The sequence below is a fragment of the Nanorana parkeri genome, unplaced genomic scaffold (assembly GCF_000935625.1).
Source record: "Nanorana parkeri isolate BGI_ZX_2015 unplaced genomic scaffold, ASM93562v1 scaffold366, whole genome shotgun sequence".
NCBI classification, from domain to species: domain Eukaryota; kingdom Metazoa; phylum Chordata; class Amphibia; order Anura; family Dicroglossidae; genus Nanorana; species Nanorana parkeri.
The window spans coordinates 389,214-409,099 of record NW_017306634.1 but is presented as its reverse complement, the minus strand read 5'-3'; the positions used below and the strand labels follow the sequence as shown (position 1 = coordinate 409,099).

The following is a 19,886-nucleotide window of genomic DNA, read 5'->3' as shown; positions in this document are numbered from 1 at the left end:
CAGTCGCATTCAGTTTGGTCACATAACCACAGGGTCCACTTCTTCTGTAATTAGGCTGTGAGTGGTCCTGAATGCTGAAACTGCTGAGCTTTCCAGCATTCTCCAGTAAGCCCAGGCCAGCATGATTAAACACTCATAAGGGGTGTGTCCATGATGTCCTTGGCTTACATAATGTGAGTTGAATGATGCTGGGTGTCACACCAGAAGAGTGGCCCTATTAACCCCATCGTAAAAACATGGCTCTATAGCCGGCCAATCACACACACGACGCCCCCCCTCTGCTGCCGCTGCTAGTTATCCCGGGCACTGCTGCCCCCCCCTGTGGGCCCAGGATCGAGAACACTGGCACAGAGGCTCTCTGTACAGAGAAGGAGGAGAGATCAGCATTACCCCGCCCAGATATTGGCCTTAATACTTTTAAAGGAAACCTGTGCTGGGAGAAATATGTAGCATGAATGTCATTCATAACCTCTTTCTGAAAGGAGGCTACATATGGCTTCAAATTTCTGTGCCAATTACCCTGAATATGGATTCAGCAAGAACAATTGGAGTAAAGCCTGTTTGTTCCAGGATAGTAACTTAGAAAATATTGACGCCATTACAGATCATCTTTGTTGCTAATCTGTGACAAACACAATAAGGAAAATAAGTTCAGATTCATGATGCAAAAGGTGAGACATTACTTGACTGCATATGATTTTAAACTGTCAAATATAATTTTAGTTATTTGTAAAGTAAATCTTTGTCTTACAAATAAACATTTAATGCAGGATGCACCAATGACACGGGTCTTATAGAGAATTATGCAAAAAAAGCACAGTAAAATATGTTTTCTTTCAGACTCTCTCTCCAAGAAACTCCATTTAGAGCTTTCTGATCAAGCAACCATGTAGGTAGCACTGCCCTGACTTATTAAATTGTGTGTGTTAATGTCAGTGTAAGTTATTAAACTATGTAACCAACAGGCTTTTTTTTCCAGAAAAATCCCTAAAAACAGTCTACCTGAAACCAAACAAAACCTAAAAAAAAACATGTGAAAAGCAGCTGATTTAAAAAATACAAAACATTCATAAACAGTATTTAATTTTTGCCTGGCAAAAAGGAGAATATTTATTTTCCTAATCGTTAGCACAGCAAATAAACAAAAAAAATTACAAACCTACTATATACTCCTGTGGGAAAAAAGGGGTAAAATAAAGGTTGCCTGCATTGTGTGTGTGCATATGCTCCCCCCTTTCTTCAGCATTCAAAGTTAACCCATATATACCCTGCCCATCATCCAGCTGATGGAACACATCACAAATATGAATAAATAACATAACTAATGAAAAGCAACTGTAACATGTGTACATATATGGTAAATCGACTGCAGAAATGATATAATATAAAATAAATACCAAGCAGTCATTGTAATTCTACATAAAAATTGATGCACACATTGAGCTTTCTTGGCATAATGAAAAAAGTATCCCTAACTTAGATGTAATGAAATAACGGTTAAACAGGAAGAATGATTTTAGCTATATTTAATAATGCATGCTTTCCAGGCTGTCGGTGCTGGATATTTATCTACGGCTGTGTGAGAGATTTAATTACTTCTTGGAGCCTGGCACTGATAAATCAGTGGACAGTGCAGATATTATTAATATGTGAAGTACACCAATATCTATATACACTGCCTGTCCAAAAATAAAGTCACTACCTGGATATAGCTAAGCAAACAGGTAAGTGCCTTACATTGGATAATTCCTGCAGTAATTAATATGTTTCATCTGGCAACAAGTTATTTAACCCTAACTAATGCACTGAGTAGCTTCTCATTTCTTAAATAACTATGTCAGAAGACATATCCTGTGATCATGGAAAAGATGTAACTCTGTTTCAGAAGGGTTAAATTATTGGCCTGCATCAAGCAATTAAAAGAAGCAAGAAGATTACCGAAACTTATAAAACTGGGTTAAGAACTGCCCAACGCATTATTAAAACCTGGAAGGATAGTGGTGAACCATGAACCTTCATGGAAGAAAAGTTGTCAGAAAAAAATCTGGAATGATCTTGATCGGAGATCACTTACTGTAAATTGTTACTGTTGGTGAAATCAAATCATAAAAAATCAACAGTAGAACCACGGCTATGTTTAATAGTGAAAGTAAAAGCATTTGCACATGCGCAAACGGAAGAGAATTTAGGGGATTGGGACTAAACAGCTCTGTAGTCTTAAGAGAACCACGCATCAGCTAGGCTAATCAGGAAAAAAGGCTTCAGTTTGCAAAGAAGCATAAAAATTGGACTCTAGAGCAATGGAAAAAAAGTCATTTGGTCTGATGAGTTCAGATTTGCCCTGTTCCAGAGTGATGGGCCCATCAGTGTAAGAAGAGAGGCAGATGAAGTGATGCATCGACCATGCCTAGTGCCTACCATACAAGCCTGTGGGGGCAGTGTTATGATCTGCAATTTCTTAAGTTGGTCAGGTCTAAGTTCAACAATCTTATGTCCCCATAAAATGAAGTCAGCTGCTTACCTGAATACACGGAATTACCAGGTTTTTCAGTCAATGGATTTTTCCTTCCCCGGTGGCCTGGGCATATTCCAAGATGGCAATGCCAGGATTCATCAGGCTCAGATTGTGAAAGAGTAGTTCGGAGGGCATGACACATGACAACACTTTAAGCTACCCAACACCTTCACAGACCAAGCTTCATCTGTTACATATTTGGATTTCGACATTGATGGCAAAATCTGATCAATACAGTTATTAGGGACATTTGTTGAATGCACATGTAGTTTGGATGATAATAGGAGCCTTTACCAAACTGACCCTTGGCTTCTTGGTTTAAAAATTGGGAGGCAGATTTTTAGCACAAAAAATTACCTTGACCTTTTTTACATTAATCTGCCCATGCTCTGAAGATAATCTTGTATATGTATGATTGAGGATGAGCAAACCAAACAAAGTTCGCTGGACATTCACCAAATCTAGGAAAAAGTTCAGTAAGCCCAAACATAGTGGTCAACCCCGTTAAAGTCTAAGGGAGCCAAATCTTTAAAAAAAAAAATGTCTTTGGCCTTTTGAGTACCAATTTGCAAGCTTTTGTTAAGGACATGGGGGACATGTACTGATGCAAAAAAGGGGTTTTAAAAATACCCCTTAGGGGAGAGCAGGTCTTTTAATGCAATTTAAAGTGCAACATTAAAAACACAATTTAATTAAATATCATGTTTAGGGGATGCCTTAAACCTGCACATCAGTTCTACGTATTACAGCAAAATGTAGGGGGGGGGGTCACTAAATTACAGTTCTCATCTGGCTTCTTTCTGTTTGTAAAAAGTAGAATGGGGCCCTCCTAAAAATCCATGCCAGTTTATTATCCAGAAAAGCGGGGCCTTATGACTACTTATGACAAGGGTGACTTATGTGAATTTAGTACTCCTTGTTATTCATGCACAAAAAAGTGAACAAGTAAATAAAAATGCCCACACTTTAGAAAATATTTTTTATAGGGTCTGTCCAGCCAAAAAAAACATTTCAGGTGTTGGTGTTTTGGTATATGTTGGTCTGTGGAATACCCCTCTGCTGCCAAGATATTTATCCAAGTAATCTTGTTCTTTCACATGTCTCAGCCATTATGAGTATTTGTCTCTATGGCTGGATTTATCATCCAGTTACATTATGCAAAATGTAGATGAGTGAAACTGGCTGCTCAGGTGTTTGCAGAGTCATACACTAAAATGAGGAAAGCTCAACACCTCAAGCTGCAAGATATAAAAAAAAGGTGGAGACTGACATACCAGAGCACTCCATAAATGAAATTAATTTTGGAATTCTCAGCCTTTAAAGTATATCTAAATCAGTTTTTTCTCATTTTAGATTAGGAAGTAGTAAAGGATTGGACGCTCTATCTGGATTTTATTGATGTCTGTATCCTTGCTGTTTTTACAGGTGACCATTATCACTGGGAGTAAAAATAAGGTAAAACCTGAATTTTAGAGTTGTCACTGAGTTAGCAATAAAGGTGAAACTGTATATATATATTGTAAGTTTAAAGGTCAATGTACTCTGTGAAGAAATCAATAATAACCACTTAAGTTTTAATCACATTATATTATAACTGTACATTTCAGTAAAAATTAAAGATTAAAACTTGATCTTTATACCCAGGCATTGCTGCAGCATTAATGCCAAAAAGACATGCACAGGTCTGTAGGGGGCATATTATGTTAAAAAAAGACCTGACCATGCCTCTGCTGCAATGTTTAATTGCAGTTGATAACCAAATTATATCAGTTATTTTCCTCTCCTATATTTTCTTTTTATTTATAGAAAGAATAGATTGTATTTCTCCCTTTTCACAGCCAAGAAAAGCAAAAAAAAAAAGTCAAAAACATAACCGTATTTGATGGATCTGGAATGTACACATTAAGTAAATGGCTGACAGGCAGCAGAAAATGGCTTGTTATAACTAGAACATGATTAGACTGGCCTAAAGTTACAAGTGACAGATCTGAGAGAACAGCAGCAGGCCTATGCCTTTTCAGTCTTTTTATTTATGACCTAGACAATAGCCTAGACAGTGAGTTCAACATTTTGCGATGGTATTGACCAATGCAGCATTATTCACTCCCAGCAGAATCATGATATACTATAGAAAGTCTTCACATTAGCTGCAAAATGACAGATACAATGTGACGTAGATAATTGTATAGTTGTAAAGTCAGGTCTTAGCAATAACCTGGCAAACTGTAAATCAAGCAGGAATATCGTAAGTAAACACCTAAAAGGAAGACTTAACAGCAGCTGACAGTAAGCTTGGTACAACCATTTAGAAGTGCTGAGGATGTATTAAAAAGTGAACAATCATAACGCAAGTATATGACATCTGTATGGCACGGCCTGTATGGCATAGAATAGGCTGCACAGGAGTTTTAAATGCACATGGCTTGAAATCTTACTAAATAAGAACTAAGCACTGAGTGCATATCTGGTTGACCAACATGACCCAATGCAACTTTGAAAACACAACAGCCTACTCTATGGGAAAACTCCAAATTATTTATGGGGAAAGTTAAAAAAAATATGACCTGTGTAGAATTAGGTGGCAGCTAAAAAAAATTGTGTCACACTGCCATTGACTTGAGTTTCAGGTAGCCAATTACAATCAGACACTTCAAGCTTTTCATATGTGATTCTGGGTGACACCGTGGTCTCTTGTTACTTGATTTTATTCCATGCATCCTACCTCTCTGTCAGACAGGCAGAAGGGGCACCAAAACTGGTGGTCAACAATACCCAGCATTAAAAAAAAATTCTGTACAACTGTGCAAGTTAAATATAAGGCTGAAATTTAGCTTTACATTTTGCATATTGTTGAAGAGAAACTCTTAACATTTGTCATCAAGCATATGGAACACGAGAGCACCTTTTGAAGAGATATTTTGAATGGATCTTTAAACCTATGGTCTGTATGATACCTCCATGTATATCTGTTCTCTTCCTCAGTAACCTTATGTTTCTAGAAGAGCACAGCACTGAGAACATATTGTATCCTTTGCTTGGCAACTCTGATCCCCTCCACTAAGTCTATTCACAATGGTATTCTAAGTACACCAAGAGATGAAAGTATAGAACTCTGGAAATGTAAAAACAGAATGTAATTAATTGATTATTGAAGCAGAAAGATTAAAAGAAAAAATGTTATTTTTTCTAGCACTAGAGACATTCCCTCCTATTCCCTAATTAAGCAATACAGCTGTTCATTCTAAATTTCCTACAAGAGAAACTTCAAATATATTTTGTTTAATACGGCTGCCTTAGGCAACATCCTTTCCAAATCTGTTCTTTTTACAGGCTTGCAGATTTTTACAAATATTCGGTATTTTACAAATGCAGTTTCGATGCACAACATCATTGCTTGTTAAAATCTATTTATTCAAGAACTTTGTGCTGCTTCAATGTGATGGGATCAATTCTATTTGCCCTGGGATCAAAATGAGGCAGATTCAAAGAGGCCATTTATAATGGATATTATGGACAAATTGATGCATAATATTGTTTTAATGGAGCTAAATCTCAGGAGTTCAGCAGCTCTATTATACAATTAGTGACATGCGGATGACATTGCTCATTTAAGTGGTTGACATTAAAACGTCCTGTGCCCACACACTGGCGCTCGGGAAAGGCTCCTAGAGACTGGCTTTAAAACATTCTTGCAGATGAAATTGATGGGTTTTTCAGAGAATATGAGTTTCTTTTGGTAGACAGATATGGAAAGTGATATTTGAAGATGCAATAGTGGCTGGATATATTAGAAATAGACAGTATTCACTTACACTAGGGTGTATACATTATACTCAAGCACAAGATACTTAAAACACAGCACTAAACTAAGGAAGAAACAGTAAAACAACTACAGATTACTCCAAAACAACTACAACTAATTGCTCTCCCTGTAATAGCATTCTCTATCCTTAAACTCTCTTTCCTTCAACCAACTTCTCCACCCCATAGCTTATATACAGTATATCACTCCTGCCCTCTTCCCATCACTGCACTTATAACCTTCTGTTCATTCTAAACCGACATGCTGACATAATGTCCAGGGCATTGGGGCATGTGCATTTACATGAATCTTGCTCCCATCATTCCCTGGCCCTCCTGCTTCTCTTGACTTCTGGGTATACTTCCCTCATCCTGGTCCTCACCATCTAATTTTCAACCTCACACCCAGCATCCTTCTTCCTCTGGCAACAGCTGTACCCCAAACAATCTAATTCTTATTCCCTTGCTCCTATATATAACCTCCTCCAACCAGCAAATAGTTACCCGTAGAAACTAGAGATGCACCGAAATTGAATTTTTTCAACCAAAACCAATAAAACATTTGTCAGGCCGAAAATCGCATTTGTTTCCCAACCTTTTAAAACATTTTTTCATTATTTTTTTTTGTATGTATTTTTTTTATTTTTTTACTTTACTGTCGGGGGGGTTTTGAGGAAATATCAGGAGTCTAAACAGACCCCTGATATTTCCCTTTTAAAACAGAAAAAGGGATTGAGAAAAGAGAAGTACATTCACTTCTTCAGGACTACAGGATGATTATCAAGTGACTGGTTATGACATGGACTTTGGAATAGATTGTATAGCATTATTATGCTAGTTAATGATAATAGGTTGCTGCTTGTTTCCTTTAGTAGAAATTATTGTTGTCATTGCTGGTAGCGTTACACTACAACCTAGGAAAGCTGCTGAATGGTCATTAACTCCTGTGACCTGACCTGTGGTTCTGCTGTGTTTGACCTGGCTTGCCTCCTGACTCCACTTGTATTTATATCTACTGCTGCTGTATTTGGCTTGTGTCCTGACTACTTCTGCTTATAGTCTTGATATTTTTTCCCTCGTCTGATCTCAACCTGGACTCTGACTTTGCTTCTGCTATCTGAATTGGTACCTCTACTGTTCGGCTGTTGCTGACTCCATCCACAACTCTGCCCCCGGCTATATCTTAAACCTTCACCTTAACCATCCCCTCTGCTCTTCAAAAGACCTTCTGCTTTCCAGCTCTCTCGTCAACTCTTCATGTTCGCCTCCAGGACTTCACTAGAGTCTCTCCCATCCTATGGAACTCTTTACCCCAACCTGTGCGACTATCTTCCACGCTGACTGCCTTTAGGCGATCCCTTAAGACTCATCTCTCCAGGGAAGCCTATCCCACCTCAAACTAAACCACTGAACTATCACTTTCTCAAACAATTCATCCCCACACAGCTACCTTCTCATGTATTACTTGCCCCTTCCTTTTAGATAATACGCCCTCAGGAGCAGGGCCCTCCTTACCATCTTGTCTTGTATTGTGATTGTAATGTCTTCGTTATATTGTAAAGCGCTGTGCAAACAGTTGGCGCTATATAAATCCTGTATAATAATAATAATTATATACAAATGACCCCAATTCCAAAAATTCCAAACCTGAATATTGTATGGTTCAGTTTTGTGTTCCTTTGTTTGCAAAGGATGTTCCCATTGGTGTTAGTAGCTTCACCTAAAAAAATTAAAAGAAGAACTCAAGGAGATCACTTATTCTAGGTTAATGTGCAAAGTCTTAAAGGTCACCTCTGTACAAACCCTATAATATATGAATCCAGTCTTCTTGACATCGCATAAAGGTGACCAAGCCTGTGCTGAATGTATTTTCTGCATGAAATATTTCCCATCCACAGGAAATTCTATGCAAGCTTTGCCGAAGCCCATGCTGTGCACATGAAACAAACAGTAGGGATCCATCTCAGCAGGAGCCCCCGGGAAGGTAGAGCTATAATTACAATATTCGCATGGTACAGGAAAGCCATAAAACAAGTTTGCAGCTTTGTGGTGCAGAATCTGAACTTTTCTCTTCTTGCCAGTATAGTGTGTTATAGCTCAGCATTTATCTTAAGGAGCAAGAGAATTATGTTTAACTGTTGGAAAAAAACTAAGAAAACGGATATTGTCTTCTGGAATCAACCCAAATGTGACAAGAATGTTCCTATTACATTGAAAACAGTCAAATGCACTCCAAGCAGATATCATACACAAAATCTATTGTAGCTCTGTATTCATGTATTAAGAAATGCTTGAATGTATTTATTTTTAAATGCAAGCAGTGTAAATACCTGGATATAGGTTGGTATCAGTTTCTGCAGTCCCCAAACAGCAGAGCTGAAACTGGGGGGTAGGGTGAATTAACACAAGGAGCCAATCAGTTGTGTTGTAGTACAAGGAGCATGCTGATATGAGGACAGAATGACAGAGAGATGAGCTTATCAGTCTGCCGCGACAGGGAAAGGTAGGGAGGAGACCCGTAAGTGTTACAGAACTTCAGGAGAGAAAAAGCAGGTCTCCTGCTGTGCTCTAAGACTGATTTGTGTAAGTCCCAGGACTGGATGGCCAATAATACCAACGCAAACTGGGGTTCAGCTTTAAGTGAGGTGAGTATTGTAGACAGAGCTTCTTGAGCTGCTTTTTTAAACTTTACCCTAACTGAAAGAACATAAACTTAAATTGTGTGGCCTTGGTCTTGAATATCTCATATTTACTTCTTTCAGCAAGCAGGTAGCACAATCAAGTTGGTTCTACACCACCGTTGGTGGGAATAAACCAATTGTATCTGTTATTCAGAACACACATGCACTTACATAAGTCAGAGGGACAGACATAACCCCAATCCAGTTCATAAAAAGTTTCAGTTAGACAGACTATCAGATAGTGAGCAGTACCTGCTGGACCTTCTAACTATGCACATTTTCTCCCATAGAAAATACTGTAAGAAATTTCATTTTTAACGTGCTACCAAACTCAAGAGTTCAAACCTAAAAATGCATTTAGTTACCCTATTAACAAAAATGTAACTTATTTGTATATCACTCAGCTGTAGATCCTCAAATCATCTCTGAATTGGTGCTGACACTCTCCTTTCTTCTGATGGGTGGCTACTTTTGTTCTGTGGCCCTGTCCCTGTGTGTGTTTGTCTGTGTGTGTGTGTTGTAAAGTAGCCACTGCTTCAAGTTCACTCCCGTGATGGGCTACAATCTCACTTTTAGTTTACTAATTATTATTGAGATTATAGTCCATCACGGGAGCGAGCTTGGAGCGGTGGCTACATTACAACACACACAGGGATCATGGGGAACAAAAGTAATCACTATCCAGAAGGAAGGAAGGAAGGAGAATTGTGTAAAATATTGATATATAAACTTCAACATATTGATTCAAAACCATAATATTTTCTTTTTACCATACTAGATTTAGAGAGTACAATGGTAGAAAGACAACAATATACCATGGCAAAGCAAATGAGTGCAAGTGGTGGAGAAGAAAGAGAGAGAAGTGTTTTGCCACAAGAACAGGTCCAGAATATTTCAAAGGAGCTCCCAAATTCTTGGGGGCCATGGTAGCATTTGCCATAATGTGCAGCCTTACCCGCTAGTCTGGCCTTCTCCATTGATGCAAGGTCCTCACTCTCCTTCATTGCTCTGTTGCTTTCACTGTCATATTCTTAGAGCTGTATCTGGCCTGATATCTACTCTCTTCAGCCATGTGCCAGCCGCTGATTTTGTAGTTCCTATGTTGGGATTACATAATGTCCAGGCACTTGGCTCAAACTGAACAGGGAGGGGAAATGTTGTTTGGCAGAAGGGACTTTGGGGTCTATTTATAAATAATTTGCAGAGCCATTTGCCCTACAAATCTTTCTGAACATTCATTTTATGTGAAAAGACGCAAAAACAAATGTTCTCAGATATATTTTCTTTTTAGGTTGAATGTATTGAATGTAATACTGCATTATGACCACTAGATGGAGGCGAGGAGCATAGGAAATAAATATTTATTGCCATGAAAATTGAAAGCAGAGATATCAATGATCTAAAAGAAAATGAAGGAGTTAGAAAGAAGAGAAGATAGAGAGGGAATAGACAGACAAACTTTACCTCTACTAAAAAATAAACTAAGTAAAATTAATACATGAGTGAGAAGCCAAGTCTCTTTACTATAAAAAGCACAGTTCTGAAGGCTATATACTATTCTCCAGATGGGGGAATTTCTGATAGCACAGAAATAAATGATTAGGTATATTTGACTAGTTTTACTTTAGTCCCACTACAACATAAACAAAGTAATATGGTTACACGAAAAAGTAGCCAAGTCTCTTTACCATCAAAGGCACAGTTCTGAAGGCTAAACACTATTCTCCAGGTGGGGGAATTCCTGGCAGAAGAGGAATAAATTATTAGGTAGATGTTTTACTTTGAAACTAATTTGTTTATAAATGTATAGGTTATATGATACTTTGAAATCCTGTACAGGCATAGTAGCACTAAACAGGTTAAGAATACATTTACAATCCTGCATTCCAATATAAAATGTATAATATCGGATACACACCACTGTTTGCACTACCTGTGCTGTTTTTTTGTTTTTTTTTCTCCCTTTGGCTGTTGTCACTGTTGATACCACTCGTGGAGGGTCCTGAGTGGTCTGCATGACCCCGTGAGACGGGACGGGGCCGTCTCTTTCTTTCTTCGAACCACTCCTGATGCTGACTGCACACGTGGGTGTCATGGTTGCCCCACCCTCATTCAGTGCGCACCCGCCCGCATTGGGAAAAAGGGAAGTACAAACCACAGATTGTTACTATTGTTTATTATTTTTTCTACTTTTTTTTCTCCTTCTGGTGTTTTTTTAATTTCCAGTTATTGCTGTTCAATGTTTGATCACGTTAGGCCAACCTCGCAATCACCTGATACCTACCATATCACGCTGGGGTCTCCAACATATGAAAGGGCTCCATTCTGATACCAACTCCTGGAGTGACCTTTCACAATCACACGCAGCCCCAGAGGGCAATGGGATCGGACTCTGTGGCCGCTTCGGGGGCGCTGGGACGCCCGAAGATGTGCCTCCTTCTTTTACAACACTACTTGCTCCTACAACTCCTGATGCTCCGTTTCATCAATGGGACCCACCCTGAATATAATAGCCCGCATGCATCAATCTTGGGTCGGCACGGTCACAGGTGCTCCAGCATCGGGCTTCAGGGCATACGCTGTTGTACAAAGCATGACTGGCTTTCTAAGAAATTTCAGCAGAGTCTCTATATTTTCTGGCAGAGTGTGTTAATCTGCTACTTGCTGTCTGTGCTAACAGAGAAGGGGTATGGATGTACCTCCTCTGAATCATTCTAGGAAACCTGTACTGGGGGACCTATGTAGGATGCTGCTGCCTACCTTTCCTTCTGCAAATGTTTGTTGCCTGGCTGACATGATGATATTCTGGCTTCAATATAATTTATGGGTTGATTTACTAAAGGCAAACAGGCATGGGAAGGGAATTTTCACATTGCAAAGTAATGTTCCCTTAGCTTATGAATAACTAATCACGTGGAAGGAAAATAAAAAAAAAAACAGTAAGCTTCTCCTCATTCACTAAGCTAATATGCCTTTAGTAAATCAAGCACATTGGGTCATTGTCATGGAACAAGTATGCAGAAGAGATGTTAGTCCCTGTTCACACCTGAGCATAGTAGGGATGCTCGCTGCAACAAACACTAGAAAGTTGCTCATGCAGCAAATTCTGCTACAGGCATCCTATGTTTGCTCAACTGCGTTTCAGTGCCATTAACTAGTAAAGGCACGGCAAGCACGTTGCATATTTTTGACGCGTTCCATGAACGCACGACAAAGAGCACATTTTTCCCTGAATTAGGCGCATGTTCACGGACCACCGAGGTGTGAACAGGGACTTATAGAATTGTATCCCCAAAACCACAGAAACCAAGCAAATAGAATTTTCAGCAAGGACAGCCTGCACAACATCTGCTACCTGAGACTACTGCTGCACTTTAACCTCACTTAAAGCCTCCACCTTCTGTCTTCAAATGCTAATTCTAAAATATTTATATGCAATGTTTCACATAATACATCTCTGGCATTTATATTTTTTAGAAAATAAATACATTTAAATATGTCTTTAAAATGTATATGTTTAAGACAGAAACAAAGATAGACTGGAAAGAAAAGAAAAAGAAGTAGAAAATAAAAATAAATAAAGGTAAGGAAAAAAGAAGGGAAAAAAAGGAAACATAAAGAAATTAAAAGTAAGAAAAAATTAAAATAAAAAAGGAAACAACTATAGAGGAAATATCTAAACAAAAATCTAGATTCTCTTTAGTTTATTAATAGTTCCAATGGCAAGGATAGGCAGTAGGTCACAGCACTACTATTACTACACTTTATCTTTTGTCAGTTCTGTTTGGAATGACAATGAAGGATAATGTTCTATGTGAGCAACATTCAGTAGTACTGTGAGCCCTGGCTCACATGATGAAGCACCTGCGGGGGGGCAGGGTGTCCATGACATTCTGGGCTAACAGAAAATGTGTTAAATAACATTGGTCATCATTCTGCCTGAAAGAAGAGTTGATTTCTTTATAATTTTTTTTTATTATTTTGAAAGTAATGAGTATTTTTTTTTTTTTAACATGGAGTTTTGCTTTAATAACGAAAACTCTACTGTGTATCTTTTTTTACAGCACTACATGATTATCTGATAAAATGTCTACACCCTGCTGCTCTCCGTCCACGCTTAGTATAGTTTAACTAGTACTAACAGTGTTTGGCGAGCCTTCAATTTCTTGCTGCGCTCTCCTAGTCCCCTCTATTAATTATTTCTTTCTCACTTGAAAGAATATATTTCTGCACCCCGGCAGTTATTATGCAAGACTGTCACCAGCCGTTTAAGTGTTGCTATTTATATTTTAATTCACTCAAATTCGCGTCATAGCAGAAGAGATCCTTCTCTACATTAATGTAATTGGAAAGAAAGTTCTTGAAGAAATATTAAATAGGTTATAAGAAACGTATCTAGGAGGAATGAAAAACGTCAAAGTAATATTTAATGACATTTTCCCAGGAATGTTTTTAGTTTAATTTGTTTTAAAGTTGCCATACTAAATAGAAATGTGGTTTCTCTCATAGTTAAAGTGATAAACCATCCAAGGAAAGGAGCATAAATCCTAATACAACAAAGGTTCAAGCATTTTTGAGATCAGAGCTGGGCATGTAATAATAAGGTACCTTGCATCTAGAAAAAGTAATTCATGGTGTCCTCTTGGATCCTACCTACAATGGAGTACTCCACTCATGCATAAGGTCATTTAAATAAAATAAGCTGACTGGCATTTACAGCAGTTAGAGGGAGCTGCCAAGGAAAAAAGAGCGACCAGAGTGTGACTTTAAGTTCTTATTGTAAGTAAAATATGTCTTTTGGATCTGCAAGTGTGTTACAAGTCTGGAATACCACATTCAAAATGAGAAATTAGGTCATAGTAACTGCTTGTAGTAATAACGTTTGTGCGATCTTGTGTCTTTAACAATTGTATTACTATGTATCTTACAATAAATCTAAAACCAAGAACAGAAATTGAATATTTTGCAGACTACTAGTCCATAGATGTGGTAGCTGCATTAGTTTTCTATTTTAAAGTGTATTCCCACTATTTCAGTCAAATTGGTCATTGTGGAGAAATGAATCTTCAAAGTTCACAACATAAGCACTGAAATCTTAGCCTATTTCTTTCTATTGTACCAGAATCTTGGCAGCCTACCAGCCATCTAATGTAAACACATACCAGATGTTTCTAAACTGTTAGAAACAAACTAAAATAGAGACAAATGTCTTTATTGTGATCTTTGAGGATAAATGATTTAAAAGTACAAGCAGCTAGAGACATCAGGGATGGCTTGTTTTAAAGTGCTTTATCTGCTTGTAAAGAGTGTGTAAATACTTCCATAGTGTCCATAGTCTAGACCTAGGTGTACTTTAAGTTCAAGTAGCTTAAATCTCAGAAGAACTATAGTATCTGAAGAGTGGGGTCCTAAAAAAATCCCACACTTCAGTTTCTGCATGGTCCTTTTTTTAAAAGGGAAATTAAGTGCCCTGGTGACCTTAAGAGCACTTGCTATAATGTTTGAAGTATGCACAGAAAATTCTTAGTTTACCCCCTCTCCAGGCTGAAGACTCCACACTTCCCATTATCACTCTGTCACCACTGCTACCATCTCCTCCATCACTTTTTCCAAACCGCAGACTTAATTCTACTATTGGGCAGCATTGATAATGTAACTCGTATACAGACTATTTAACGCACTATGCATGCACCAGTCATTATACAGTTTTTAATTCATTCAAAGGTAAACTTAAAGCAAAGACAATTTTTTTTCCTACGCATTTGTGACGTGTTTAAAGGCATTGCCACAGAAAGACCTGGATCCTGGGGCACAACTCTAGGGTGTCTTCTCTAGAGCCGTCAAAGGTGTAGGTGTGTAGATGTTGTACTGCAGACAAAACCAGAGCAAAAGCCTTGGGTTTGTTCAAATAAGGACACCTGATGAGGCAGAACCAAAATAGTCCCAAATCAAAGAGTCAGGACAAGCTGGGGTCAGAGCTAGTGGCAAACTAATGCAGTTGAGAAGAAGCTGAATGTCAGGGCAGGCAACAGGCAAAATCAGGAATTGAGATCAATTCAAACTGTAACTAGAAAGCAACCATATGTACAGTGTATGAAGATGTGTTGAGAAAGGAGTCAAGAGCAAGCCAGATAGTAACAGATAACAAATTCATAAAAAAGCAGCAAGGCAAGTTATTAACACATTGATCAAGGACTGCCTGAATCTTTGAAACTCAATTTAAAAACTATTAATTGTGAGCAGCTTCAGTGTAACCATGCTGCAGTGTGCAATATTGTTTAGAAGATGGCAGAGGTGAGCATCCATATACAACTGGTTTGAAGATTTCAGGAAGACTGCCAACGAATGTAGCTGCGTGGTGATCATTACAATGGCACTGCACATTTGTTCATGCATTTCCAGCACTATAAATGCACAAACCTTACAATGCATTTTGCATGCAGTTTAATATGCATTTAATTTTGCTAAAAATACAATTGTGAGTTGGGCTTTTATCGACCAAAAACAATTTTAGTATATGGAAAATTATTTATCAAAAGAGTTCAATGAAAGTGGTGTGTCACTCAGAAAATCATTATTATTGTTATTATACAAGATTTATATAGCGCCAACAGTTTGTGCAGCGTTACAAAATAAAGGGAGATGGTACAGTTACAATACAATGCAAAACAAGCGGGTTAGGAGAGCCCTGCTCATGAGAGCTGACATCTGTGCGAGGATAGGTTGATGGAGAAGGTAAAAGTTCACTTTTTAGGCAGCATAGGCTTTCCTGAAGAGATTAGTTTTCAGGGATCACCTAAAGGTGGAAAGAGTAGAGATTGGGATAGGAAGTTGCAGAGGATGGCAGAGGCTCTAGAGAAGTCCTGGAAATAAGCATAGATGGAAGTGACAAGAGGGCTAAAGAGCAGGAGGCCTTGGGTGGAGCAAAGAGGGCGGTTTGGGTGAAATTTTGAGATGAGGTTGGTGATATTGCTTGGGGCAGAGCTGTGGATGGCTTTGTATGTTGTTGTTAGTATTTTACATTTTATTTGTTGGGCAAGCGGATGCTAGTGGAAGGATTGCTAGAGGGGAGTAGCAGACATTGAGTGGTTGGTAAAGTGGATGAGTCTGGCAGTAGCATATATGATAGACTAAAGGAGGAGAACATGTGTACCGTAAGACCAACGAGGAGGGAGTTGCAGTTGTCAAGGCAAGAATTAACAAGGGAGTGACTAAGTATCTTGGTGGTGTCGATGGTTAAAAAGGGTCATATTTTGGAAATGTTGTAGAAGTGAAGGGTTAATTGGGCTAGTTTTCTAACCAGAGGGTGGCCAGTGTGGTCAGGGTCCTTCCATAGAGATAACATTGTTGCCCAATCTGGCTAAAAATGGCTAGAATGGGACTGTCATCCTAGATCAATGACTAGTATGCACGCAATCTTAAAACCATACTCTCTCCAGGGTTATCCTGTAAGTTATACACTGCAGTTGTAACTGCCATTCAGCACATACATACAGACAGCCACTAACGGGGGCTCATCAAAAATTGGGTACAGTGCACACTTGAATCAAACTTAATACTCTCTAAAAATACACAGTAGCTCCCCAGAAATGAAGAAATGATATCAGTTGATATATTACACGATCATTAGATAACTATCATTTTCAAAATAACATAGAACAAATAACTTGTTATGTTCACCCAAACTAAAGTGAGCTACAAGTGTATTAAAGTATTTGTCAGCTGCCGGTGACAGATAAAAATCCATAGCAAACAATCTCTGCTTCATATTCTCCTGAACAAGATAACGGGGCTGATGAGCTGTTAAATAATGTAGACACATCTGTTGGCAAGGAAAGGCACAGTCTCTCTTCTAATAAATAAATGAGTGTTATTGTTATTGAAGAATGGTAATCGCAGATCATTATTTTTACATGTTTTTTAAATATTTACCACTCCAAAACAATGTATTATGCTTGCACACATCAACAATTTTAATTTACGTCATGACTGACCCAATGAGCACAGTTATTTATAATATACTGTACAGCACTTTTAACTTTTTCACTGCCAAAAACAGAACTTTTTTTAAAATTGCCTTCTTCACGTGAGCTTGTGCTTTGCCCATACCCGCTCTTCCCTGCATCGAGTTCTGACTTCAGACTGCCTAAGATTCTTATATATTGCTGAGAAAGCCAAAACTTTGAACTTTCTTGGATTGCGTTGTTGAAGATCGAGTCCACAGGGAACATAAGTACAATCTGCTTAAAGATCCTTTAAAGGGTCATTCCACTTTCCCAGGCGAATTTTGCAAATAATGGAATACCCACATCAATCTGCCCCTCCCCCCCATCACTCATGCCTGCTGCTCTTACCTGTCAATGAACGCTCCTTCCCCTCCCAGGCTGCCAATACAGGACCCATACACCGTGCACAGCAGCGCAGCCATGCAGGCGGTATTTTAAATTCCACTCGAAAATGGCAACACCAGTGAGAGGCACTTCTTCTACATCTAACCTTGCTGACCAATGAGAAGAACTCCTCATTGGTCAGCACAGTTAGGTGACTACGCTGACCAATTAGTGCATGCCAATTGCGAGTGGAATTTAGAATATCAATTGCAGGGCTGTACTGCTGTGCATGGTGTACAGGTCCTACACCGGCAGCCTGGGAAGGGAAGGAGCGCTTTTTGACAGGTAAGAGCAAGGGGCTGGGGGGCAGATTGATGGAGATAATTTCCTTTTCTCAAATTGGCCTGGGAAAAGGGAATTACTCTTTAAACTATACCTGTAACTCTGTCAAGTAAAACACAAGTTCACTGTAAATCAGAAGATAGTATCAGTTTCGATTTTTTTAAAATCATCACTTCAAGGATCACTGAATTATAAGCTGCAACTCTTTAGCAGAACTTTTTTGACCTAAAAAACATGTGCCATTGAACATGACCAGGTTTCAAAACCTAAGAGTAAAAAAAAAAATGTACCTCAAAAAAGCCAGATCCAAGTGCTGACCGCAATCCAACTGAAATGCTGTAGTGTAAACTTAAACAAGCCCTCTCAAGTAAGACATCCCAAAATCATACATGAAATAAAACAATTGCCACAGTTCTGAACTGCAGCTGCAGAAGCTATTTTTTTTTGGTTACTATCGATACAGGACACACCGCTATTCATTAAATATGAGGGTTCACACACTTTCTCCATCAATGGCCTTAACTGCTATTGAATAAAACAGTTTAACACTTTCATGTCCAGGGGTAATCAAAACCTCCATCATCAGACCATAACTGGAGGGCACTGGTTTACTCAACAATAACATTTGTAACTACTTTGCATGTGCTTTTCACAGTGTTTGTTTATCACATATTGGACATTCATTTAGTCATTTGTTTTTAAAAAATACCCTGAGTATATTGTTTCTAAAAAATGCAAAAAAATGCACCTTTGCTTTGTTTAATGCGTAACAAATTTGGTAGAATTAATGCTAGTTTAAATATTTTAGCTAACTTATGTTCTCCTTTTCATATTTAATACAGAGACCCTGAATATGTGTAGCTTTTGATAAAGATGTCAGTATGGACAATAAATAAGTGCGTATATCTTAGATTTCTCGATATAATGCATTTTCCAGTGCAATGGCTGTAATTCACAGACTGTCATACTGTGATAGGCAGCCCCATTGGCCAATAGCAAGGCTTAGGAGACAGAAAGGGGTGTTGCCAGACTCCGAACCCATCTATATAGTCGTAAGTATATTTAGAGCACACAGACATTTCTGGGATGAGAAAAGACCCAATGTGCTGGCACCTGCTATGTGCTGACAATGCTGGATTGGATAAGGTTTCTTTAACCCCCCCACAAACAAAACTACAATTTATATGTTCTCACAAATATATATTTTTTAGGTTAGGAATTAAAGGTTCACTCTGCAAGTCTCTAGATCAATTTAATAGCTGGGGTGTATACTCGGATGCCCTGAACAGTGAATTTCCTTTAAGAGACAAAATAATATTGTATTCAGGACTAGAAAACTAGCAAACAGGACTGGCAAACAACCCTGACACATTCTATGTACTCTGGAATTACACTGTGCAAATGTTAATACAATTGTTATGAAACATCTGTCCATCTGTATGAGGAACATGATAAAAATCCCTGCCAAAATCTACAATGATGTAAGCTGTGAATGGAAAGGAAAAGTCTATCAGCGTCACAGTACCTTCTGAAGCCACCAGTGACTGTCACAATGGCATCTGATACAAATCCACAAATAACGGTCCTGATAAGATGCTCAACTGCATCTGCTTCCGTCTTTGTTACAGAACTAGTGATGTCTTCATAGTAAAGTAGCCCTGTAAGTCAATACATGTGTTAGCATTGAAATAAAAATAGCTCCAGTCTACATAAAGCATCTCTGATACAGATCGAGCAATATCACAGTGATGTAGAATAGACAGAAACAATGCTAAAATCGCTTTTTACTTTGTTCTATTCATGCTGCCATAGCAGGGTAATCAGCAGGGGAAAATCAGAATTGTTGGCATCTCCTATCTAAATTTCTCTTTCACACAAAGCTACATAGAATTGGAGCTTGACACTGCGCTGTGTCTGGAGCGTTCAGATATATACTCACAATGGTTACACCTACAATGAATTTTATATTACACGGAAACATTAATCCAGACACAGAAAAACTGGTGGTTGTTTCCTGGTAACAAATTCCCTTAAAAAAGAATATGGTATTAAAATAAGAAGATCCTAGAACCACCAATACAGCCAAATTGACAATGTCTATAGATAGCACTAAATGCAATCCCCCTTTTTCCAACACACGCACACCATGCTAACTCGGCCCCCAGAACCCCCCCCCCCCCCCAACAAAAATAAAAAAAATCCCACCCCCAAAATCCC

The 19,886-nt window shown here is 38.5% G+C and overlaps 1 protein-coding gene across 1 annotated transcript in view; it reads right to left on the bottom strand.

Annotated features, from left to right (window-relative positions):
- The window catches only part of DNTT (DNA nucleotidylexotransferase), a 212,697-nt gene that overhangs the window by 109,751 nt on the left and 83,060 nt on the right, over positions 1–19,886 (bottom strand). The window contains exon 7 of the mRNA XM_018558898.1: positions 19,195–19,327. Within this exon, the coding sequence (XP_018414400.1) occupies positions 19,195–19,327 (133 nt within the window). The remainder of the gene's footprint in view (positions 1–19,194; positions 19,328–19,886) is intronic.